General features: G+C 46.0%; 2 protein-coding genes across 2 annotated transcripts in view; both read left to right on the forward strand.

Moving 5' to 3' along the window:
* pogza (pogo transposable element derived with ZNF domain a) overlaps positions 1–7,303 on the forward strand; it is a gene marked incomplete at its 5' end in the record, with an annotated part of 86,860 nt that extends 79,557 nt beyond the window's left edge. Inside the window, 4 exons of the mRNA XM_083638325.1 lie at positions 1,960–2,163; positions 3,465–3,595; positions 5,582–6,452; positions 6,528–7,303. Coding sequence (XP_083494451.1) covers positions 1,960–2,163; positions 3,465–3,595; positions 5,582–6,452; positions 6,528–6,938 — 1,617 coding nt within the window. The 3' untranslated portion in view covers positions 6,939–7,303. The remainder of the gene's footprint in view (positions 1–1,959; positions 2,164–3,464; positions 3,596–5,581; positions 6,453–6,527) is intronic.
* A 6,191-nt stretch (positions 7,304–13,494) lies between these two features.
* Positions 13,495–25,611, forward strand: tsen34 (TSEN34 tRNA splicing endonuclease subunit; the record flags this gene model as incomplete). Its single annotated transcript, XM_083638879.1, has 5 exons — positions 13,495–13,540; positions 17,111–17,403; positions 17,997–18,129; positions 23,286–23,564; positions 25,424–25,611. The coding sequence occupies exons 1-5, from the start codon at positions 13,525–13,527 to the stop codon at positions 25,609–25,611; spliced, it is 909 nt and encodes a 302-aa protein (XP_083495005.1). The 5' UTR covers positions 13,495–13,524.
* Between the last annotated feature and the right edge of the window lie 256 nt (positions 25,612–25,867).

Genomic DNA, 25,867 nt, shown 5'->3' on the forward strand with positions numbered 1-25,867 from the left:
GCACCAATTTTTTTTTTTTTTTTTTTTTTTTTTTTTTTTTTTTTGCTTTTGCGATTATCGATTCTGGAATAAAAAAATCGTGACATTAAAAATCGCGATACTTAGGTGAATCGATTTTTTCTCCCACCCCTACTGGGCAGCGCGTCTCACTCTTCGTAGCGCCCTGCGGTCCATGGTGGTACAGTTCCCGTACCAGGTGGTGAAGCAGCCAGTCAGCAGGCTTATGTGTGTATTATGTGTGTATGTTATGTATATGTTACTTTATGGGGGAGTAATTCTGCCAGTTTAGGAGGGGAGTGTGGGCGGCCATCTTGCCTGCGGGGTTTTTGGCAAGTCTAAACGGAAATACTATTACGAAATGACGTAATGCGGAAGCGTCCATGTGTGGGCAAAGAATAAGGTGAATAGTGAATCAAATTACTTGCCAGTAGGTGGCATAGGTAGTAGGTAGGTAGATATATTTAGAAACAGGAGAGATCGCATAACATTTCACTCGGACCAAAACATAAAAGAATGTGGTTTTAAAGAAAATATTTTTTTGATGTTGTTTTTTTACATTTTGGTTGGAGTGAAATTAGGGTTGGCACGATGGACGATGGCATCGACCATCGTGATGGGCCGACCCCCCATCGACCTCTGAGCCTTCTACATCGGATCATCCTGATTAATTATCTGTTCGAAATAAATTTGTGACGTTTTAATAATAAAAAATACCAATTCCACTCACCGTGACGCGTGGGGGACGCGCCGGCGGCATTAAACGAGCGCGCCCAGTTCAGACTCAGAGAAGCCTCCCCTCCCCCTCCTCCGCTCTAGTGCTTCTCTGCACTGGGAGCGCTTGTTTAATGTCGCCTGGGCGTCCCCCGCGCATGAGAAGTCAGTTCTTTTGTTGCGAAAACTTTTAAGACAAAGAAGAAACTTCACGTTCTTTCCTGTTTTCAACCCAAAGTGAGTACAAGTCTTCAACTGTGAATTTAACTCGCCTGTTTCCAAAGTGAAAGTTGAAGTCGCTCACAGCAGCAGCCTCAACGCTAGACGCATCAGTCTGAATGACTGATCAGTCTCGCTTTGAGGCTACAGCAGCAGCAGCTGTGTTTCTCTCTCAACTCTCCTCTCGTCAAATCGCTCTCATTAGGTTCAAAAGCCCACGCGAATCTAACGTTATATCAGCCAGTAATTCAGTCAGTTTACTGCCAGCTAGTTAAATTCAACACACACACGTTGTTGGTGAGGACCTGTAATGTTAACGTTTTGTTATTTGCGCCGTTCAAATTGTTGGTAGTGAGAGCCACTGCTTCATTCAGTCGCCTGGCTCTGTGCTGTTAGCACAGAGGCTAATAGTAGCCTATCGAAGCCCGCTGGTCTCTGTGAAGAGCTCAGCTGTCCAGTTGTAATGAACGCATTGCAATGAATGGCATTACCGCACTGCAGCGACTTAATAAATTATTAATTATTCCCCCCACTCAATGACGATGCCATCGTGGATCACGATGGGTCACTGTGGAATAATCACGATAGATAATTTCCTGACATCGCACAACCCTAAGTGAAATGTTCTATGGTCTCTCCCGATTCTAAATATAGCTGAACTGTCTGGTTTGACCAAGTATAACTATTTTTATAAGCATTTTAGTAAATGTCTATGGGAAAATAAATTACGGAAGAAAATCTCTGGTACAGTGCTGAAACAGGAAGTGACGTTCACTTTGCCTCTGTATTGTATATCATTATTATGGGCCAATGGATCAATGCCCCTCTAACTTTTGAACCCGGGTCTCCAGGGTGGCAGGCAAGTGCTTTTACCTCTACACTGCTCTAAGCAGAACCAATGTAATGGCACAATGAGTGTATTATCTGGTTAGAATTTGCAGACACAGATTGCATGTTGAGAGCAGGTGTAACTGAGGGAGACTGTCACGCTGTGACGCTGTGATCTTAAGGTGTTGAGTTTGGTTTTAGGTGTGGCGCCCCCGTGTGGTGGCTCGGAGCGGGCAGGGTGGCCGCTCGCTGCTGATCGTGGACACGCACCGCGGACACCTCACCGACTCATTCCTCACCGGCCTCAACAACCTCAGCGTCCCCGCCGTCATCCCCACAGGCTGCTCCTGTCGCCTGCAGCCCCTCAACATCTGCATCACACCTGTGCTAAGAGAGTTCCTCCAGGTACCTGTCTGTCTCTGTCTCCTGTCTCTCTCTGTCTCCTGTCTGCCTGTCTGTCTCTGTCTCCTGTCTGCCTGTCTCCTGTCTGTCTGTCTGTCTCCTGTCTGCCTGTCTCCTGTCTGCCTGTCTCCTGTCTGTCTGCCTGCCTGTCTGTCTGTCTGTCTGTCTGTCTCCTGCCTGTCTGTCTCCTGTCTGCCTGCCTGTCTGTCTCCTGTCTGCCTGTCTGTCTGTCTCCTGTCTGTCTGTCTGTCTGTCTCCTGTCTGTCTGTCTGCCTGTCTCTCTGTCTAATGTCTGCCTGTCATCTGTCTGTCTGTCTGTCTCCTGTCTGTCTGCCTGTCTATCTGTCTTTCTGTATGTCTCCTGTCTGTCTGTCTCCTGTCTTTCTGTCTGTCTGTCTGCCTGTCTATCTGTCTTTCCGTCTGTCTCCTGTCTGTCTCCTGTCTGACAATGTACAGTGTGAGAAACGGCTCGTGAAAAGTCACAATGAAAAGCCATTATGTGCAGTACTGAGTGTGCTTTCACTCTTACCGACCATATCAGCACATGAATAGAATCACCAAACTTGTTTTTATGCCTCCGGAGGCAGGCCGGAGGCATTATGGATCCAGGTTGTCTGTCCGTACGTACGTCCGATGTTCGTTAACGCAATATCTCAGGAATGCCTTGACGGAATTTCATCAAATTTGCCTCAAACATCGACTTGGACTCAAGCATGAACTGATTAGATTTTGGTGGTCAAAGTTCAAGGTCACTGTGACCTCACACACCCAATTGCCAAGCTCCGCAACGCAACATCTCAGGAGCGCCTTGGCAGAATTTCTTCAAATTTGCCTCAAATGGCGATTTGGACTCAAGAATGAATGAATGGCGGAGGCATAAATCCACGGTGCGGTCAGTCTAGTTACTGAATGTATTTTGTGCTGATCTCTCTTTCTCAACACAGCACATTTACTTGAAATGACTAAAAACGAACAGTTACAAATCAAAGTTTTACCACATGGGTCAAGAAATGTGGTGAAAACACGCAGAGCTCAGTGTACTTTACTTCTTCATGTCATTTCTCTCCCTGTCTCTGCTGCAAAGGGAGCTGCGCGCTGCTAGAAATATCTTCAGGTACGCGCTTGCGGTTGCGGAGGCCTCGCCCCCCGACGCGCCCAGCGCGATGACGTCATTTTTGCCTCGCACCCCTCGCGTCTGGCTGCCGCACTCGAGCATGTCCTGACCTTAACACAGACATCTCTGTCTGTCTGTCTGTCTGCCTGTCTGTCTGTGTGTGTGTGTCTGTCTGTCTCTCTCTCTCCAGGCCTGTTGGAGCCAGCTGCTGTCGCGGGGCGGGGCAGAGGGTCTGACTCTGGAGCAGCTGGCTCTCACTCTGGCCTGTTGGCTGAGTGAGGTGGCCTCCACCCTGAGCGCCACACCCTACCTCCTCTCCAGGTCCGCCTCTCTTCATTCTGCCACTCACTGATACACCGCTTAGAACAACATCAACATTCTAATGGAGAGTTCAAAAGCATACTAGTCCAAAGTCAATGTGAAAAGTGCTGCTGAGTCTGTTGGCTAAAACATGTGGTTGGATACAATCAAAAGCAGAGGAAAGGTCAATAAAAAGCAAGTGTGCAAAATTCTATGCAACATCCAAGTGATCGTAGAGATAATATCATAGACGTAGAGATAATGTAGAGATAATTGTCTTATGTGGCATCTTGCGAGGCCCGACGAGCCTTTGGATAGAACGGTAAAATAAGGCTGATATCTGATCGTACAAATGGCATTTAGGTGGGGACACAGTTTCCCCAAATAGAAAAACTACAGGATGGGGCTTTAAATATAAAAACTTGTTAACATTTGGACTTAGGGGTGGGCGATATGACGATCTTAGATCGTTAACGATCGGAATGGCTGCCTTTCCAGACAGATCGTTAGGATCGCGCTACATGCAGTGCACATTCTATCAGTTGCATTTCAGAAAGACGCTTCCAAAGTTTTTCACTTCACAAAGTGCAGCAGCAGAGCAGCATGGAGGACGACAACACGGAGGGGGGAGTTGGTTTGACACACACAGACACACTTAACCAGGGCTCGACAGGACCTCCCATCATCCTGGGGACATTAAAAATAGCGTCTGGGACGATGGAAATTAATTTGGGGACAGAGCCGGGACGATAGCCTAAACACACGCTCTGCTCGTTACAATGAACGGGGATGAAAATTACTTGAACGCAAATGAAACCTCTTTACAAAACACACACACACACACACACACACGCACACTAAACAAACATGCGGCTAGAGAGACAGACAGGCAGATAGAGTGGAACTCATGGCGCAAAGTTATTTTAAATGCGAGGCATTGCTCTTAATCTGCTGTCATCCTGCCTCGTATTCCCAGGTGAGCTCCGTTTCCCCCTCTCTCACTCAACGCTGTGTGGTGTGTGTGTGTGTGTGTGTGTGTGTGTGCCAAGCCGCATGTCAGACAGAGCTGACAGCTCTCTCTCTCTCCGTCTGTCGGTCTCTCTCTCACCATTAAACTACCTAATTAAAATGATAACAATCACGTGAAAGATCACCCAACAAAGGCAACCGGATCTTTCGGAAAAGACTAAAGTCACACCTTTTCAGGCTCCATCTGGGCTCTTCTTGATCTAACTTCTTTCTCTCTCTTTCTAAAAAAAAAAAAAAAAACTACTAACCTAAACTAAACTTGTACCACTGTTCCTTCAGAAGTTGTAGTTGTCATAGACTGTGCTCCATAGTTGATTGCTCTATTGCTGACAAAAATGTGTTATTGTAAGTCGCTTTGGATAAAAGCGTCTGCCAAATGACGTAATGTAATGTAAATGCAACCGACGGTGGACTCAAATCGCAGATAGCTCATATATATTCGTCCTATTGACCAACCCTACTCTATAGCCGAAATAATAGTGAACCAATACATAGATAGATAGATAGAGTGAGCATGTGCATGCTTGTGAACATTATTTCTTAGCATATGAATTATTGTAAACTCAACTGCAAATGAACGACATGAAAATATTTATAAAACAAAGTGTATTTTAAATTTCCATGACTTTTCCCAGGTTTCTCATGACCATACGAACCCTGAAATTAGATTGGTTGTACTTGTACTGTTCAGTAACTTGCAAAATAGTCCTAAAAACCAATATGAAAAAGAATCGTGATAAGATCGTGGATCGTGATCCTGCCTGAAAAAATCGTGATATGATATTTTTGCCATATCGCCCACCCCTATTTGGACTTCACTTCTTTGTGTTTTAGACATGAATTTCACTAAATTCTGTTGATCATAATCTACTTGTGTTTTCTGATCCTTCACGTCTTTATTCCGTTTCACTGTTGTGTTTTGTATTATGTTTGTGAAGCACATTATTCAGTTGATAATTCAAATTGGTAACTCTTCAGGTCGTTCACCGTAGTTTCCACCCCGCCAAAGGAGGACAAGTGGGACGAGCCAGGCTTCTTGATCCAAGCTCTGACCGAGGCTCTGATCCGCCCAATGGACCAGGTCCAACACCAAGACGAATATGAAGACCAAGACCAGGACCAATACGAAGACCAAGACCAGGACCAAGACGAATACGAATACGAAGACGAAGACCAGGACCAGGACCAAGACCAGGACCAATACCAGGACCACCAATACAGCCTGCTGGACCAAGACCGGCTGCCTGACCAGGGCAGTCTGCTGGACAAGCCTCCACCAGGCACTGACAGTCTGCTGGACAAGCCTCCACCAGGCACTGACAGTCTGCTGGACAAGCCTCCACCAGGCACTGACAGCATGCTGGACAAGCCTCCACCAGGCACTGACAGCCTGCTGGACAAGCCTCCACCAGGCACTGACAGCATGCTGGACAAGCCTCCACCAGGCACTGACAGCCTGCTGGACAAGCCTCCACCAGGCACTGACAGTCTGCTGGACAAGCCTCCACCAGGCACTGACAGCCTGCTGGACAAGCCTCCACCAGGCACTGACAGCATGCTGGACAAGCCTCCACCAGGCACTGACAGCCTGCTGGACAAGCCTCCACCAGGCACTGACAGCCTGCTGGACAAGCCTCCACCAGGCACTGACAGTCTGCTGGACGAGCCTCCACCAGGCACTGACAGCCTGCTGGACAAGCCTCCACCAGGCACTGACAGCCTGCTGGACGAGCCTCCACCAGGCACTGACAGCATGCTGGACAAGCCTCCACCAGGCACTGACAGCCTGCTGGACGAGCCTGTACCGCTGCTGCTGGTGATGGAGGAGGAGCAGGAACAACAGGACAAGGTTAGTATAGTTTGACATTTTTCATTATTAGTTTTTATTTTTACTTTGTTTAAACTTTTTTATTTTCAATTTCAGTTGGAGTCGGCTACGTCGGGCACCATGTCGGATGCTACGTCCGGCGTCACACCGGGCGCCATGTCGGGCAGCGGGACAGCCGGTGTGCCCGCCAACACGCCACCAGTCAAACGAAGACCCGGCCGACCGAGAAAACACCCACTCCCCCCTCCCCCCCAGCCTCCTGCCATCACTTTCCCTCCCCCCCAGCCTCCTGCCATCACCCCCCCTCCCCCCCAGCCTCCTGCCATCACCTCCCAGAGCAGCGGACTCATCCAGAACGCCTCCTCCTCCTCCTCCTCCCAGCAGGGGGACGAGGAGCGGCAGGAGGTGGTGGTGGCGCAGAGCTCCTCCTCTCTGCGCCGGCTGTTCGAAGGCGACAGCGACACCGAGTCGTTCCGCGGCTTTGAGGGGGGAGAGACGGACGGGTGAGGCAGACCTTCACTCTCCTCCAGAGCTTCAGCGTGGTGCTCGTGGACACAGAGCAGGAGACACGCACACACACACACACACACACACACACACACACACTGGCTGTTATGGGATGGTCCTGTCCTCCTGTGGAAGCTTCTCTCACTGTCTCCTGTGAACTTTCTGCTCACGGCTTTCTCTCACTGTCCTCCTGTGGAAGCTTCTCTCACTGTCCTCCTGTGGAAGCTTCTCTCACTGTCCTCCTGTGGAAGCTTTTCTCACTGTCCTCCTGTGGAAGCTTCTCACTGTCCTCCTGTGGAAGCTTCTCTCACTGTCCTCCTGTGGAAGCTTCTCTCACTGTCCTCCTGTGGAAGCTTCTCTCACTGTCCTCCTGTGGAAGCTTCTCTCACTGTCCTCCTGTGGAAGCTTCTCTCACTGTCCTCCTGTGGAAGCTTCTCTCACTGTCCTCCTGTGGAAGGCAACAACAGCAGATTCTGTCTCTCCTCATTTTCACTGGCGATGCTGTGGACTGTTATGCTCTTATCCATTCATCTGTGCATTATTTTCTCGACTAATTAGTCGTTTGGTCTATAAAATCTCACAAAATGGTGATTTTTTTTTTTCTCCCTCAAAGCCCAAGATGACATCCTCAAATGTCTTCTTTTGGACTGATCAACAGCCCACGACCCAAAGATAACCAGTTTGCTGTCATAGAAGACTAAAGAAACTAGAACATATTCACATTTAAGAAGCTGGAACCAGAGAATTGTACTAGATATATTTTTATTTCTTAAAAGAAATAGTCTAAATGATTAATCGACTATCAAAATAATTGGCGATTAATTTTCTTTCTAGTTTTGGTGTCGGTGCTGCAGGACTAGACTGAGTCGCGGGCCACACCCCATCTGTACCAATCATGAAGGATTTTGTTGGTACTGAGTCTGTTGGTACTGAGTCTGTTGGTACTGTACTGTACCATTTCCTCTGCAGCTCAGACGTGTGCTCATGTGACCGACTCGTCCTGTAGATTCAATATCAATATGTTCAATCTGATAAGTCATGTGACTGTCAGACACCATGTGACTGTTGTGGCCTAGTCTCTTAAAACAGACGCTACATGTCCTGCAATTTGCAGATGCTCCCAACAACTACGTCCACCTCAACCATTTTGTGTCTAAAAGGCAGGAAGTAACACAGATGCAAGCAAAACATTAACAAGGGCCCCACCACTGGATCATCTAAATGGATTGGAAGTTGGAAACCCTCATTAAGCAAGCCTTGTACCTGTGTTACTTCCTGCTTTTTAGACACAAAATGGCTGATAATTGGTTGAATAGCATCAAACTTGTTTCCAGTCTGCCTCTGGCCAAACGTACAGACTGTCCATGGAGCATCCAGAGAGTGTGGAAGAGGTAGTCTGGCTTGAGAGACTAGTTGTGGGCTAATGTCCCACAATGCAGCAGTGCATTGGTTATTCTTGCCATAAATCTTTTAGGGGGGGGGGGGTGATTTAGTTCAATAAAAAACTAGATGTCAACATGCTGTTTTGCTGTGTTTGAGTCCGATGAAAGGTTTTGATTCTAAAACTAAATTAATAACTGCAGCCTCTGAGATTTGTAAATTGCAGAAGATCATAGTGCGATTTCATTTGTCTTTAGTTTGGTAACAACAAGCCAACTGTTTGAAGCTTTGCAAAACCCCTGGATGCCTTACTGTTACCTCTGTTACTTCGACGTTTGCTTTGTAAATAAACGTTGGTGCTTTTTATACTTGGAAAATAAAGAGACATTGTTGTACTGGATCGCTGTGAAAATTATTTTGTTACTTTTCTAGTATAAGTCCCACTATCAACTATCTGATACTGAAAAATGCTTCCACCAGATTAAAGAAAACACTATGTGATGTTGACTGATGTTTTGTATGTTTGTTTTTGATCTAAATGTGCGTGTTAGTTTTCCATTTTGGTCTCCAAACAGATCATGGCTGTAGCTCAACTCAAGCCCCTGTCTGGTCCAACTCCAAGCTCGAGCTAGATTAGCCTAACTACATGATGATACAACATGACCGTACAGGTCATCAGTCAACATCACAACATGTGTTTTCTTTAATCATGCTGTGACGTGAGTGATGTCTGATCCTTCTTTTTACGGTCGTCCTTGTTCTTTCAGCGAGGGCTGGAACGTCATCAGAGGCTGGCTGTGTGTGTCACGATTTCAGATGGAAGCCTGTCTTTATTGTCACACGAACACACTACAACACATGCATGCGGCCACAACACACACTCATGCTGACGGTGGCCGGTGAAATATGTCCTCTGCATTTGACCCATCCAGGCTTGTCCTTTCCTCCAGGGGGCAGGCCAGGAGCAGTGGTCGCTATTTCTTTCCAGCGCCCGGGGACCATCATTGGACCAACTTCAGATGTTGTCGTCACTGGTCGGATGACAATCTTCTGCATGTTTTTAGTGGGGGGTTATGTACGTATGTGTGCGTGCGTGCATGTGTTCGTTCGTTAACAGTCTCTGGGCAGCATGTGTGGGCGGTGCGCTTGTTCCTGTCACACAGAGAGCAGAGCGGGAAGCCCCGTCAGGGAAGAACACGCTGTCCGTATCGAGCTCACCCCCCGGGCCAGAGCCAGACAACCGGAGGAGCCGTTAACAGGTGGAAATGGGGGACGTACCACTAGAAATGAGAAGGATACAGCTGTCAGTAAATGTACAAGGTCATACTCATAATCAAGATCATCCAACACAAGAAACTTTCAAACCCTGTTGGGAAAAGGAGAGGAGCGAAATGAAAAGCTTTGGATGGACAGTGAAACAGAAGGCAATAGAACTTGAGGTAGCTCATTTAAACATTAGTCCAACAGTAACATTGGCAGGAATAAATATCACCTTGGATACTTTCTGACGCCACAGTAGATTTTACAATATTGGAAAAGAAGGAGAGTTTATTTGTCATTCAGATAATAAGCCTACTGTATTGATGATTACACTGTTACATCCAGATCTATACAGATACTACATCAAAGAGTTCAGCTAATAAAGTAGGGATAGGAGTTTTTGTTTTCTGGAATTTAAGGTCAAAGTATGGAAAAGGATCAGTGAGGGTGTATCAGTGTATGCAGCAGGAATGCAATGCAATATTGTTGGTAGTACTGTGGAATGTGTGGATAGAGGATACATACAAGACCGTTGAGAACTTGAGATCTATCGTTTGTTCAGAGTCAAGTAGCGTGCTAGCCAGTTTACAGTACAGTCATTCACACAGTTCACACAGCAGAGTGGACATTTTGATTGAAGTGCAATAATCATTACAATTGGTATTGTAACGAAGTGAGTATTTGTCCAAGGAACTGGAGACTTGAAGTTGGTACAGGCTTTTTATTCTTGTCTTCACAATATAGCTCCTAGCAGCTAGCTTCGCTGCTAGCTCTGCAACCACCCGGTCAGCTCGCCCACATGGCCTGACTGACTCCCGGCCCCCGGCCGCTGGTCCTATATACCCCCTTCCCCCTAGGAACACAACCCACACACATCCCCCTGTACCAAAACACAAGCCCCCACATTTTCCTTAACTTTTCTTTTAAACCCCATTTCCATCCCCCCCTTTTCCCAGCTTCTGTCCCACCTGAAGCACTCTTTTCGGTCCCCCCTTTTGTTTGTTCCAGTAGCCAAATGCACGAACGAGCACCGGATCGACATCCTCGTCCTCCGGTCTCCACTCGCGCCCGTCGACTCTCCAGATGACCCTGGCGTCGTCCTCCCGGCCTCGCACTCGCTCGTTTTTCCGTCCCCCTCCTCCAGGGTTGAGGACAGCAGAGCGAACACCACCGGCGTCGATCTTCCCCTCGGCTCTCCGCAGTGCAACGTTAGGGGGTGTATAGCGGTTAGGCTGGGCCGGTTCCCCCGGCGGTAACCCCCCTCGCTCACTCGGAGACACGAGCGTCGCTCTCCCGACTGTAACAACGCTGCAGACGATATCCCTCTCTTCCCTCTGGCTGTTCCCCTGCAGCACCGTTCTCCTATCCGTCACAACGTTCTCTTCTCCCCGGCTGCTCACACTCTCCCCAGCCCGTGTCTCACCTCCGGCCTCCCCACTCTCAGTGCAGTCCCTGGCCAAGTGCTCCGGCGACTGGCAAGTCCAGCAGAGTCTCACCTGTCCGCCGCCTGCACGTCTCTCTTCTCCCGCTGCCCTCCGGTCCCCGACAGCCTTTTGACACTCTCTAGCCAGGTGTCCAATCTCGCCGCATGCCCAGCAGGCTCCCTGCTGTCCATGTCGTTGTCCCGCATACCCGGTCCGTCTCCCGGGACCGCCTCGGCACCACCTCGCCACGTGGCCCGGCTCACCGCAGGTCCAACACAGTCTCTTCCGTGGCTCCTCCGGCCGCTCTCCCTGCTGCATTACCTCCGCGCTCATCAAGTCCACCCGCTGCATGACTTCCCGCAGCGCCCGCATCACCTCTACTGCCCAGGCAGGAGTCTCTTCCACCAGCCGTCCGACCTCTCTCAACACACGGGCCTCCATGCCCGCCAGCATCGAGCTGATCCCCGCCGTCAGCTCCCCTTTCCTCCCGTTCACCGATGGCCATTCTCCGCGCACCATCGCACGTGGTCTTAGCGGGGACACCTCGCCATTCCGAAGTGTCGGCATTCCGATCATTGACTTCTATGCTTTCGGAGAGGCGGCCCTTTTTTATCTCCAAAAAATGTTTCGCCGAGAGGTTAGGTTAGGCTTAGGCGTGGGGGGTGGGAGAGGTTAGGTTTAGGGTTAGGGTCTGGGGGAGGGTTCTTTCGCAATGGCGAGGTTAGGGTTAGAATTTTGTCGGAATGCCGGTATTTCGGAGTGCCGACATTTCGGAATGCCGAGGTGTCCCCGGTCTTAGCAGCTAGCAGTTAGCAGTTAGCACCCCTGGTAGCTAACTTACTAGCGCTAGATCTAGAGCCCAAAAACCGCACCACCCAGTCTCTTTTGCCGTTCCTTCTCACCCTCTCCCCTCTCGGCCGAATCAGAGGCGTTACCGCTTTACTTGCTGACACCAATGTAACGAAGTGAGTATTTGTCCAAGGAACTGGAGACTTGAAGTTGGTACAGGCTTTTTATTCTTGTCTTCACAATATAGCTCCTAGCAGCTAGCTTTGCTGCTAGCCCTGCAACCACCCGGTCAGCTCGCCCACATGGCCTGACTGACTCCCGGCCCCCGGCCGCTGGTCCTATATACCCCCTTCCCCCTAGGAACACACCCACACACATTAGTTCCTAGGTGCAATCTAGACACTTCTATTGCACATCACATTACAGGTAATACTTGGATTACCTGAAACGCTACAGTATGATGGGGCTGACCGTTACATTTCTATGGATCCCAGCACATGTTGGTGTCAGAGGAAATGAGATGGTAGATAAGATTACAAAGGAGGCTAAAAAAAAGTCAACACATCGACTTGGCAGAACAACATCCGCAAAACAGAAGTCAAGGCCATTATTAAACAGAGGCTGAGGGGAAGGTAGCAAAAACAATGGGAGCTGATCAGAGGAAAGGACAATGGTTTTACACACGATTCAAATGAGTAACCTGACGCTGCCAGATGGATGTAAGTTCGTTCACATTTTGTTTCACAACCAACATGTGAATTTGTGGAACAATGCCGCCCCCATCTGGTGGAGTCAGGCTAGGAAATGAGAGGTGCAGGAAGGAACACGAGAGATGAGACAAAATATCAAAACTCAGGTTTGGACACACCGGATTAAACAGTTCACTATTCATTATAGGAAAACAATACAGGCAGATGTGATTGTGGACAAGAAGAAACAGTAGAACATGTAATGCTACACGAATACGAAGCAGAAATAAGGCAGCTGGTGCAGGATGTCGGAGAGGTAACTGAGTTTAGCAGATATTTTGCAAAAGAACTCAGGAGATAAGTGTTATGGATTCTTTTTTGAATATCTTCAGAACAGTGGTTCATTTTTTTCACATGAAGGACCCTTAAACTGACAAAGATTAGACTACGGACGGACCCACATTTGATAGGATTTTGTCCCACGGTCCCCCATATGATAATAAGATTGATGCTTTTAGATGTTTTATTACAGAAAATGTATAAAACCCATGACCAAAATAGTCATTGTGTTACTTATGAATGGAATTACAGCCAAAATAAATCACCCCCTTTTGGCTGGGGACCCCCTGGAACCCCCTCAAGGACCCCTGGGCGTCCCCCCGGACCCCCATTTGAGAACCACTGTCTTAGAACAACGAATTTGATTGAGAGGTTATGAGGTTATTTTTTATTAGTATTTTATTTGATTGATTTTGTAAATAATAGCAAGTAGGCTACACTCCGTACCAGTTGGTGGCGGTATTGCACCAATTCGTTGTTTGCCAACCAACCGCCAATAAATCTTAAAGAAGAAGACAACCGGAGAAGCGAGCTAACCGGAGCCCGAGCGGAGCCAGGCAGTAGCTTCTCTTCTGTCGCGTCGTGTTGTAGTTCAGAGCAGTCAGGTTTAAAAACTACAGCCGACACAGTTTACGGCATGTCGTGCAACAGAGCAGACCGCTGAGCGAGGAGACCAGCACACGTGGAGACCTATATTTACAGTCTATGGTGGAGACAGAGGGTAAGCTAACATCTGTAACGCTAAAGTAAACACAACTGACTGACTGCTTTACTGACTGACTTCAGTTCATGTCAGCTACGTTGTGTGGGTCAACTTGCCTATCGAGTGCTGAATGGCAAGTTACAGCCAGGTATAGCGCGTTAGTCTCTTAAAACAGACGAGTTGGCTCCCGACATTTTCAAATGCATGTAGAAAAGACATTCTGTCTTGAGAGACGTGCGGTGGGGTAAAATATGATATACAAGGGATCAGCATTTTGGTAAACAAACCGCGTCACTAGCTGGCAACGGCAATGGAACCCTATGGAGCCCAAGTGGCGCGAGGCTTGTGTGTCTGTCTGACTCTAGTCGGCTAACTTTGTTTACATATTAAAAACTGCGACAGTTCACACAACTTTAACACGACATGCATATATTATACATCCAACTCTTGAGCTAATTCTGCTCTCACTCAGAATGTCACGATATAAGCGATGTGATGTATAGTTTTTGAGATATTAACGTTTGTTTGGCACAACTCATACTATTAACTGCTGCGGGGTCTGCATTTCTGGGTGTCAAGTGACATCACGCTGATTCGTCCTATATTATAAAAAAAAATCAACTGCCCTCCCTGACATTTAGATTGTTTTCTCTCTGCCCTCCCCCTGCACATGATACAGTTCAACCTTTTATAATTTTATGCACAACTAAAACAGCAATATTAACTTTTTTGTATCACCTGACCGTCTTATCTGGTGAGATATTGAGAGCCTGATTGAAATTGTATTCTTGAATGCGCAGCAGCGAAGCCAGCAATGTTTCATGTGATTTGAGTTGTTATAGAAAGTATAGCCTACTGGGCATCTCGCTCGCTATGTGTGCTGGATTCCTAGGTTCGCCCACTGCGTGCCATGCAGCTTGCATTATGCAGCTCGGCCACTGCGTGACATCATCACTGGTGAATAGTGTGTTGGTGTGAACTGAACGCTGGTGAATAGTATGTTGTGTGAACTGAACGCTGGTGAATAGTATGTTGTGTGAACTGAACGCTGGTGAATAGTATGTTGGTGTGAACTGAACGCTGGTGAATAGTATGTTGTGTGAACTGAACGCTGGTGAATAGTATGTTGGTGTGAACTGAACGCTGGTGAATAGTATGTTGGTGTGAACTGAACGCTGGTGAATAGTATGTTGTGTGAACTGAACGCTGGTGAATAGTATGTTGGTGTGAACTGAGCGCTGGTGAATAGTATGTTGGTGTGAACTGAACGCTGGTGAATAGTATGTTGTGTGAACTGAACGCTGGTGAATAGTATGTTGTGTGAACTGAACGCTGGTGAATAGTATGTTGTGTGAACTGAACGCTGGTGAATAGTATGTTGGTGTGAACTGAACGCTGGTGAATAGTATGTTGTGTGAACTGAACGCTGGTGAATAGTATGTTGGTGTGAACTGAACGCTGGTGAATAGTATGTTGGTGTGAACTGAACGCTGGTGAATAGTATGTTGTGTGAACTGAACGCTGGTGAATAGTATGTTGGTGTGAACTGAACGCTGGTGAATAGTATGTTGGTGTGAACTGAACGCTGGTGAATAGTATGTTGTGTGAACTGAACGCTGGTGAATAGTATGTTGGTGTGAACTGAACGCTGGTGAATAGTATGTTGGTGTGAACTGAACGCTGGTGAATAGTATGTTGTGTGAACTGAACGCTGGTGAATAGTATATTGGTGTGAACTGAACGCTGGTGAATAGTATGTTGGTGTGAACTGAGCGCTGGTGAATAGTATGTTGGTGTGAACTGAGCGCTGGTGAATAGTATGTTGGTGTGAACTGAGCGCTGGTGAATAGTATGTTGGTGTGAACTGAACGCTGGTGAATAGTATGTTGGTGTGAACTGAACGCTGGTGAATAGTATGTTGTGTGAACTGAACGCTGGTGAATAGTAGGGCTGTGGCGATTCACTTATCTCCCGATTCGATACTATCACGATTCTTGGGTGCCGATTCGATTTATATTGCGATTCTTAAGTATTGCGATTCTACGATTATTGCGATTCGATATTACGATTTATTGCGATTTTTGTTTATTTTTTTCTTTTATTTTTTCAGTTTGTTTGCTTTTTTACACTAGATTAGAACATGGGAAAAGTTGAATCATACACTAGAGACTGTATATTATATATCATGAGTAGGGCTGGGCGATATAGTTAAAAACAGGGGCGGACTGGGATCATAATTCAGGCCGGGCATTAGATACCAAGCAGGCCAGGCCGATATGGGCCAACGCGCGTGAAATTTGGGCCGTTTGAAGCCAGATTTGGGCCGTTTGAAGTCCAATTTTACAATGAGATGCACCCACTTTAACCCTGAAGTGTAATTATTACTTCAGACTAACTAATAAAGTAATAAAACCACTAGTAAACCAGTAGGCGGCGCCTGGCCTGCTGTTCAGTGAGTGGCCTGACTGCAAGCACAAAAAAAAAAAAAAAAGAAAAGAAATATGTTTTTTTTTTTTTTTTTTTTTTGCGATTATCGATTCTGGAATAAAAGATCGATCCAAAAAATCGTGACATTAAAAATCGCGATACTTAGGTGAATCGATTTTTTCCCCCACCCCTAGTGAATAGTATGTTGGTGTGAACTGAGCGCTGGTGAATAGTGTGTTGGTGTGAACTGAACGCTGGTGAATAGTGTGTTGGTGTGAACTGAACGCTGGTGAATAGTATGTTGGTGTGAACTGAGCGCTGGTGAATAGTGTGTTGGTGTGAACTGAACGCTGGTGAATAGTGTGTTGGTGTGAACTGAACACTGGTGAATAGTATGTTGGTGTGAACTGAACACTGGTGAATAGTATGTTGGTGTGAACTGAACGCTGGTGAATAGTATGTTGGTGTGTGAACTGAACCCTGGTGAATAGTATGTTGGTGTGAACTGAACGCTGGTGAATAGTATGTTGGTGTGAACTGAACGCTGGTGAATAGTGTGTTGGTGTGAACTGAACCCTGGTGAATAGTGTGTTGGTGTGAACTGAACCCTGGTGAATAGTATGTTGGTGTGAACTGAACGCTGGTGAATAGTATGTTGGTGTGAACTGAACCCTGGTGAATAGTGTGTTGGTGTGAACTGAACGCTGGTGAATAGTATGTTGGTGTGAACTGAACCCTGGTGAATAGTATGTTGGTGTGAACTGAACCCTGGTGAATAGTGTGTTGGTGTGAACTGAACGCTGGTGAATAGTATGTTGGTGTGAACTGAACGCTGGTGAATAGTATGTTGGTGTGAACTGAACGCTGGTGAATAGTATGTTGGTGTGAACTGAACGCTGGTCAATAGTGTGTTGGTGTGAACTGAACGCTGGTGAATAGTGTGTTGGTGTGAACTGAACGCTGGTGAATAGTGTGTTGGTGTGAACTGAAGGGCGTTCAGGTGCTACAATGTACATTTCATGTACTTAATGGTTGCAAATGGTCATGGAAATTATATTCTAGGTCCTGGAAAAGTTTTGGAATGTTGTGTCTGAAAAAGTGTGGGAACCCTGAATACAGGCTGACTCTGACCAACTGACTGGCTTTGTCCTCAATCTTCAGCAGTGATGGATGTGAGCGTAGCAGCTCAGGCTGGCGCTGAGGATGAAGAGGCTCCGCCCCCTGCAGTCGTCCCGGGCCTGTGTAGCTCCGCCCCCCTAGTGTGGGGCATGGCGGAGGTGCATGCCGTGCGCGCAGCCGGCCTGGTGGGGGCGCTGTTGGGCGCTCTTCCCCGCCAGCCCCGGCAGAACGGACGGCTGGGCCGACCGCTGCAGCTCAGCCCAGAGGAGAGCAGGCTGCTGGGAGAGCAGCACCTGGGGGCGGCCTTACCGACTGGACAGCACCTCAGAAGACAGGTCAGTCAGCTCAGGGTTCAGAGGCCATACTGGTTATGAAGGGGTTAACATGGAAAACCTGAAAAAGTCATCAAATTTCAAAATCTCATTTTCCAGGCCTGGAAAAATCATGAAATTATCAAAATCCATGGAAGTTTTGGTTTTGGTTTTGGTTTTGGAAGGTATCGCTGTATCTTGTTGGCTCATTTTTGGCAGCTTGTAAGTAAAAAATAAATAAATAAAATCACTGTCGTTTTAACCATTTTACCATTGTTCTTAGATGGGACAAGGCCCAAAATGATCACTGTAAGCGGAGTATTGATCACATAAGCAAATTATTATGTGTATAGGAATGATTCTGGACCAAGCTTTTTGATCAATATAAGCGGTTGATCACTATAATCGTGATCACTATAAGCGCATTCCACTGTAGTAACTATTCCATTTAAATTTTCAGTAATTGTAATTGTGCTACTAAATTTGAAAAAGTAATTAGTTAGATCTAGTTACTGCAAAAAGTAGTTTAGTTACAGTAACTGTAGTTACTTATTAGTAACTAGTCACTCCCAACACTGGTGCTTACCTTCAGGGTACGTTTGATTTCTCTTTCCCAGCAGGAGGGTACAGCAGGGGAGGAGCAGGGGCGGCTGGTGGAGCACTATGAGGCGTTTCAACAGAGGAGCTATGAGGAGCAGAGTGTGCTGGCTCTGCAGGACAGGAGGGCGGCACTGCTGCGCGCCACAGCAGGTCAGAGGTCATGTTGATGTCAGCTGACTGTGTTGTTACTCCAGGTGTAATATGGAAAATATCTCCCTACTCAGATACAGGTATAATATGGAAAATATCTCCCTCCTCAGATAATTAGGACTGGGAATCAAGAAACGCTTCCAAAATTATGATTCCAAAGGAATCAAAACTCCAAGGAATCGAAATTTAGATTTAGATTCTGCTTCTTGATTCCTAAACAAATTTCACACGCACACGCGCACGCGTTACAGTGAAGTACTATAATGGATTGCTGAAGGTTGATTTTTCTTACATTTGTATAGTAGGCTACAGTAAAATTACAGTATTAGTTTTAAAACTTTTGTTGAATAAAAATCCCAAGTTTTTATTGTTCAAATTATTAAGTACAGCAACACTACGGTAATTAAAATTCATTGGTCAAAGCTGGAGTGCACATAACCGGGTTCAATAGCCTATTATCTACATCAGGTTTTGTAGATAAACACACACTCCATGTAGACTGTACTCTGTTGAAAGTTATTTCCTGGTTAAAACTTTTTTAAATAGCTTAACCTTTCTTGTCATGAACAATAAAGTATGGACAATGTTTCGTTGTAATCTACATTTGAGTACTTTTCATTATATTTTTGAACCTGTGTTAACCTACATGACATAAAATGAAACTTGAACTTGATAAAACGAGGTATGGATCCCAGGCACTTGCAGGACTCCACTATATGGAAACCAAATGTTGTGCACACAGGAAGTACATATTAAACACAGGGTGGTTTATTAAGAACCAGAAGTACATATTAAACACAGGGTGGTTTATTAAGAACCAGAAGTACATATTAAACACAGGGTGGTTTATTAACACATTGAGTGCCAGCCATTTTTTCATCCTGTAGGTAAGTTGTGCCAGTTTTTTTTTTGAGGATTCTGGCTCATTTTACAAGAGCCGAGGATTATTTTCTGTTAAGAATTCATGAACACCAATCATCTAAAAATAACTAATAGAATGTGTGCTTTCTCTGTCTAAAAGAGTTAGTTTGCAGAGTTAGTAGTTATGTAGATATTAGCCGTTGAGTACAGCATGGTTTCAGCGTCTGGAAATTTATTCAGAGATAAATGGCTTTTTGTGAAATTCGACAGAACAGTCACTTTAACCATTCATTTTTGGCATCAGTAAGACCGTCAGACATTCTAAACAATAGTTTTGAACAGTAATTTCCTCCATAACAACAGGAAACACCCCTCTCATTCAAACTCCTCCCTCCGTGTGTCTTCTCCTCCTTCCTCCTGGCTCTACAGCGGGCGTGTCAGAAGCGCGTTGCTGCTGCCTGCCTGCCTGCCTGCGTGCCTGCCTGCCTGCTTGCCTGCGTGCGGACGCTCCTTGTGCGAGTCAAGATGGGCCGGGGAATGCGTGGGCGATGGGCAGATGTTGATTCTGGCCTTTCTGAGGTGTTTCAAAGTGTGTTTCACCTATAATCTATTTTGCAAATCGCTCTCCGCTCTCTGTGTGCGGCTGCCTGCGCGGCCGCTCTCGGGCAAGACAAGTGTGGAATGGATTACTGTAAAATCGCCTCGCCATTTCCTTGAATGGCTTGCTCCCGCGGCAGTTTTTTCTTTGATTTCGCTCGTCTGGGGAAGCACTGTCAACACTTAGTGGGTCGGTAAAATAGATTATACACATTCTCTTGCTCCAATAGTGATCTCGAAGATGTAAAAGTTGTTGATTGATGTCCCACCGTCAAAATTTTTTTTTTTTTTATGTAAGACGAGTTATTTCGGCTCTGGCACTCAAGCGTTGGATTATGTAAGACGAATGATCTCGGCTATGGCACTTAACGTGTTAAGAACCAGAAGTACATATTAAACACAGGGTGGTTTATTAAGAACCAGAAGTACATATTAAACACAGGGTGGTTTATTAAGAATCAGAAGTACATATTAAACACAGGGTGGTTTATTAAGAACCAGAAGTACATATTAAACACAGGGTGGTTTATTAAGAATCAGAAGTACATATTAAACACAGGGTGGTTTATTAAGAACCAGAAGTACATATTAAACACAGGGTGGTTTATTAAGAATCAGAAGTACATATTAAACACAGGGTGGTTTATTAAGAACCAGAAGTACATATTAAACACAGGGTGGTTTATTAAGAATCAGAAGTACATATTAAACACAGGGTGGTTTATTAAGAACCAGAAGTACATATTAAACACAGGGTGGTTTATTAAGAACCAGAAGTACATATTAAACACAGGGTGGTTTATTAAGAACCAGAAGTACATATTAAACACAGGGTGGTTTATTAAGAATCAGAAGTATTAAACACAGGGTGGTTTATTAAGAATCAGAAGTATTAAACACAGTGTGGTTTATTAAGAACCAGAAGTACATATTAAACACAGGGTGGTTTATTAAGAATCAGAAGTACATATTAAACACAGGGTGGTTTATTAAGAATCAGAAGTACATATTAAACACAGGGTGGTTTATTAAGAATCAGAAGTATTAAACACAGGGTGGTTTATTAAGAATCAGAAGTATTAAACACAGTGTGGTTTATTAAGAACCAGAAGTACATATTAACTCATTGAGTGCCATGGACGAGTATGTTCGTCATTTCGTTTAGTAACGTAGAGTGCCAAGGACGAGTATGTTCGTCAATTGCGTTTTTTGACGGGGGACGTGGATCAAAGCCTCAGGCATCTCCTGTACAAATATGGGAGCTATTGAAGGTGTATAACCTATTTTACGGACTCATTAGGTGGCGACAGTGCTCTCCAGATTAGAGAAAGGTCCGGAAAACAGCAGGAAAAAGCCGTGATCAAAGAGAAACCGATGCATGCTGCAGCCAGAGCCATATAGATTGCTCTGTCTGCAGCTGACGTTGGCTGCGAACAGCAGTCAATCCGCTCCCACAACTGAGCTCCTCTGCCTCTGTCTGTCTGTCTGCATAGTTTATCCACACGATTAGCCGCCAGAAAGGCAGCACCCGACGCCGAAGGGCCAAACCTTTCCCTGCAGTCCGGTTTGGCATTTCCGGGTCGCGCTGGGAGCCGGCGCAAAAAAACGGAGCACTCCGAAAATAGACTGGGTGCGTGTTGGCTGTGTGTTAGTGTGGGGAGGAGTTTGCAGCTGAGGGGGGGAGAGGGGGGTGGGGCACGCAGGGCATCACACAACTACACCACGTCACTACATCAGAAAATATTATCTTCAGAGTCAGTGAATGTGCTTGAAATGCTTCATTTCACAAAAGGCGGAATAACTCAGCTTCTAATTTGAAACGCCTGTATTTGCTCAAAACGACCTATCTTCTCCGGCTCATAACTAAAGAACGGAAAATGGTATCAATAAACTTTTTTTTGCTGATGATACAATAGAGCCAGCTCGTTCTTTGTGCGTGTTCAGTGTTTACATAGTAATCTCACACAATATTCTGTGGGCCTCGAGAAATCACTGAAAACGCTCTGAAACTCTGGCACTGGGAGCGTCCGTTCTCCAAAAGTGGCTGGCACTCAATGAGTTAAGTGAATAATAAAATAACATAAGAAATCAGCTGTCAGCTGCTGTATTCCTCCTGTATGTGTATGTTTATCTGGATGCAGCCTCTTCCACAGCAGGTGCAGACAAGACCTGTAAGGTTGGATAAGACAGGGGACAAAACGTTAATGTTGTCAACAGAGTTATAGTTACAGCCCTACTGGAAACTATTCCTACATAATATGAAACACTAGAGCTTGCTTGACATTAACAAATCAACATTATGCCCCTTCACACTTGGAACATTAAAGTGAACTATAAACAGCTGTGTGGTGATTTCTTTATTATAATGTTCTGTCCATGAATTGCATTCATGGGAAATAGGCTACACCACACCATGTACACAGAACATGTGGATTCCTGACTGCACTGTTATAGATGGTATTCAATCAGCATCATCACGGTCATATTGTTGACAGACCGTCCTGCACGCACAGCGCTGCAGCTGACAACTAGTAACAGCCTTATTGTCGTTTCTGTTGCGTTAAAGGGATACACCACTTTTTTGGAAGTTTAGCTCATTTACCACATCCCCCCCACATAACCAAGATACACCATGCCTTACTGGCACTGTCCGCTCAGTTTACAGTGAGCTACAGTCCTGAAGTTAGTAATTATCACCATAGAATGGAGGCCAATGGTACAGCTGTTAAAAATCTGCCAAAACACACATCTCACAGCGCCAAAATACATGTTGTGCTTTGGGTACTCACCACACGATGAAATATTAATCCAAAATGCACATAATTGGTCTTTTTGGAAGGAAAAGAGGTCGTCGGCCATGTTTGGAAAGTAGTGCCGGCTACCTCTTTTCCTGCCGCTCTTCATTCACCTGAGGAAAGGGGAAAAACTGGCAGTACTGTCAAACTGAAATCTGCAACCATAAGCTTACCGTCTGCGACACAACACATAATAATTATCTGAATATCATATCAGTTATTGGCCAGGAGAAGCAGATCAGAATCGTATCGGTTGAAAAAAATCCATGTCGTGCATCCCTAGTATACAGTATATACATGATAAATACTAGTATCATGTTACCGATTACTGCATGCTATTTGCACAGGCAAAATAATGCAACCGGCGCAGTCCCAGTTTGGAGAAATGGAGACTGGCCGCGTCAGGCAGGTAGAGCCGTCTGCTGAGTGTGAACAGGGTCACAAGCAAAAACGTTTAAAAAAAGCAAGTCACCACAAGCGCTAAGATGCCCATCTCAGGGCTTTTGGTGACTTGGATTACACCAGGTGAGCAGTATAGAAACATTTTATGTTTGTTTTCTTTTTCTCTGTTTTTTTATGATTCTTTTTTTTATGTTTTTTGCTCGTGACCTTATTCACACCACATCACACCACACAGACAAACTGGGGCTGCGCCGGCTGCATGCATTCTACTGCATATAGTACACTGACTATACTGTACTGTACTGCATGTAGTACACTTACTGTACTGTACTGTACTGCATGTAGTACACTGACTATACTGTACTGTACTGCATGTAGTACACTGACTGTCGGCAAGTACCTCCTACAATCCCACATCATAAACATCACAAATCACAACTATCCCTTTAAAGACTTGAGGCTGAATATGAGACCAGATGTCTTGTCTCCGGCTCCCTGCAGGTGGGGCTGGTGAGGCAGTGGAGGCCCGTCTGGAGGCCCTGGACCAGAGCTTTACCTTCCCTCACTCGGCCATGGCCGTGCAGCTGAGCACAGCACGGGCAGGCCCCGCCCACTGCTCTGAGGGGTGGGACTTCCTGCAGGCCAGCCCTGCCCACTGTCCCGAGGGGCGAGACCTCCTGCGCTCAGACACCCGCTACCGTGTGTTCAGAGACCTGAGGGGGCGGGGCTTCTACCTGACATCAGCAGGGAAGTTTGGAGGAGACTTCCTCGTCTATCCAGGTATTATCCAGGTTCATTCAATCATTAATTTAGTCATTAATTTAGATCGTCATGTTTTCTCATGTTTTCTCATATCCTAAGCTTCAGTTCCTAGCAGTATAATATAGTAATAATTAGGTGCGTGCCATATTAAAAACAGTATAATAGCGTACATTTCTGGTCAAGAGATTATGCTATTTTGTTAGCTTCATGCTAGCAAAAGGTAGAGATTTATCTAGTCTCAATGCCAGACCCATGAGAGTTATTACGCTGTTACACTACGTTACTGCATGCTGCAGATCTCTCTCTGGGTCTGATACACTATGTTACTGCATGCTGCAGATCTCTCTCTGGGTCTGATACACTATGTTACTGCATGCTGCAGATCTCTCTCTGGGTCTGATACATTATGTTACTGCATGCTGCAGATCTCTCTCTGGGTCTGATACACTATGTTACTGCATGCTGCAGATCTCTCTCTGGGTCTGATACACTATGTTACTGCATGCTGCAGATCTATCTCTGGGTCTGATACACTATGTTACTGCATGTTGCAGATCTCTCTCTGGGTCTGATACACTATGTTACTGCATGCTGCAGATCTCTCTCTGGGTCTGATACACTATGTTACTGCATGCTGCAGATCTCTCTCTGGGTCTGATACACTATGTTACTGCATGCTGCAGATCTCTCTCTGGGTCTGATACACTATGTTACTGCATGCTGCAGATCTCTCTCTGGGTCTGATACACTATGTTACTGCATGCTGCAGATCTCTCTCTGGGTCTGATACACTATGTTACTGCATGCTGCAGCTCTCTCTCTGGGTCTGATACACTATGTTACTGCATGCTGCAGATCTCTCTCTGGGTCTGATATACTATGTTACTGCATGCTGCAGATCTCTCTCTGGGTCTGATACACTATGTTACTGCATGCTGCAGAGCTCTCTCTGGGTCTGATACACTACGTTACTGCATGCTGCAGATCTCTCTCTGGGTCTGATACACTATGTTACTGCATGCTGCAGATCTCTCTCTGGGTCTGATACACTATGTTACTGCATGCTGCAGATCTCTCTCTGGGTCTGATACACTACGTTACTGCATGCTGCAGATCTCTCTCTGGGTCTGATACACTATGTTACTGCATGCTGCAGCTCTCTCTCTGGGTCTGATACACTATGTTACTGCATGCTGCAGATCTCTCTCTGGGTCTGATATACTATGTTACTGCATGCTGCAGAGCTCTCTCTGGGTCTGATACACTATGTTACTGCATGCTGCAGAGCTCTCTCTGGGTCTGATGCACTATGTTACTGCATGCTGCAGATCTCTCTCTGGGTCTGGGATCTTGGCCAGTGATTGATGAGTGGTGGATTCACCATTCACCAATCAGTAACGACTTTGCGATCAGTGACAGCACGGGAGGCGCAGCCCATTTTTCGAACCACTCTCTCATTGGTGCTACGACCTGTCACTCATTCAATTTCAAATTATTATAATTATAATTATAATGAGGATATGGACTGCGGCGTGACAGAAAAAGTGTTATTTACAGAGCGCATGCACCTTGCTCCGTTTGCTCCCGTTATAGCCTGTTTGAGGATGCTACTCCGAGCTCAAAATCTTCTGTGGACATCCGAATGAAACCAAAGCTATTTGGGTCAGTAAAAGATCATATTTTAAGCTGGAAATAAGGTCCGTGGTGTAAGAAACCGAAATTCTCCTTTAACAGCAGTAGCTATTGAGACTTCAGACTCTGACTTGAGATATGGTGACTGGACTACAGCTATTCTATTTACTTTGTATTGTTCTAGATATCTTGATAGTTGTAAGTGTGAATGGGCCTTAATGTGTGTGAGGTGTGCTTCCTGTCAGGTGACCCTCTGAGGTTCCACGCTCACTTCATCGCCGTGTGTCTGTCCCTGGACGAGCAGCTCCCCCTGCTGGACGTCCTGGCTGTTGCTCGGCTGGGCTCCAACGTGAAGAAGACCGTCCTGCTCTGCTCACCCGCGCCATGTGGGGGCGTGCTCTACACCTCGCTACAGTGGAGCGGAATGGTTTAGTCCATGTGGGGGCGTGCTCTACACCTCGCTACAGTGGAGCGGAATGGTTTAGTCCAAGAAGCCAGGATCAATGTCCTGGATCAGGAGTTGGCCAACTTGTTTGATGTCAAGACCTCCAGTAGAAGCTCAGAAGACCACAGTCAGATGAGATTTAAGCCCAATTTATGGTTCATCGCGCAACACTTTTGAAACTGTCTCTCGACCGATAGATCAGTTTCTCTCATCTGATTCTGATCTGATATCTGTTGAGAGACAG

The sequence above is a fragment of the Poromitra crassiceps genome (genome assembly GCF_964638095.1).
Source record: "Poromitra crassiceps genome assembly, chromosome: 6".
Classification (NCBI taxonomy): Eukaryota; Metazoa; Chordata; class Actinopteri; order Beryciformes; family Melamphaidae; genus Poromitra; species Poromitra crassiceps.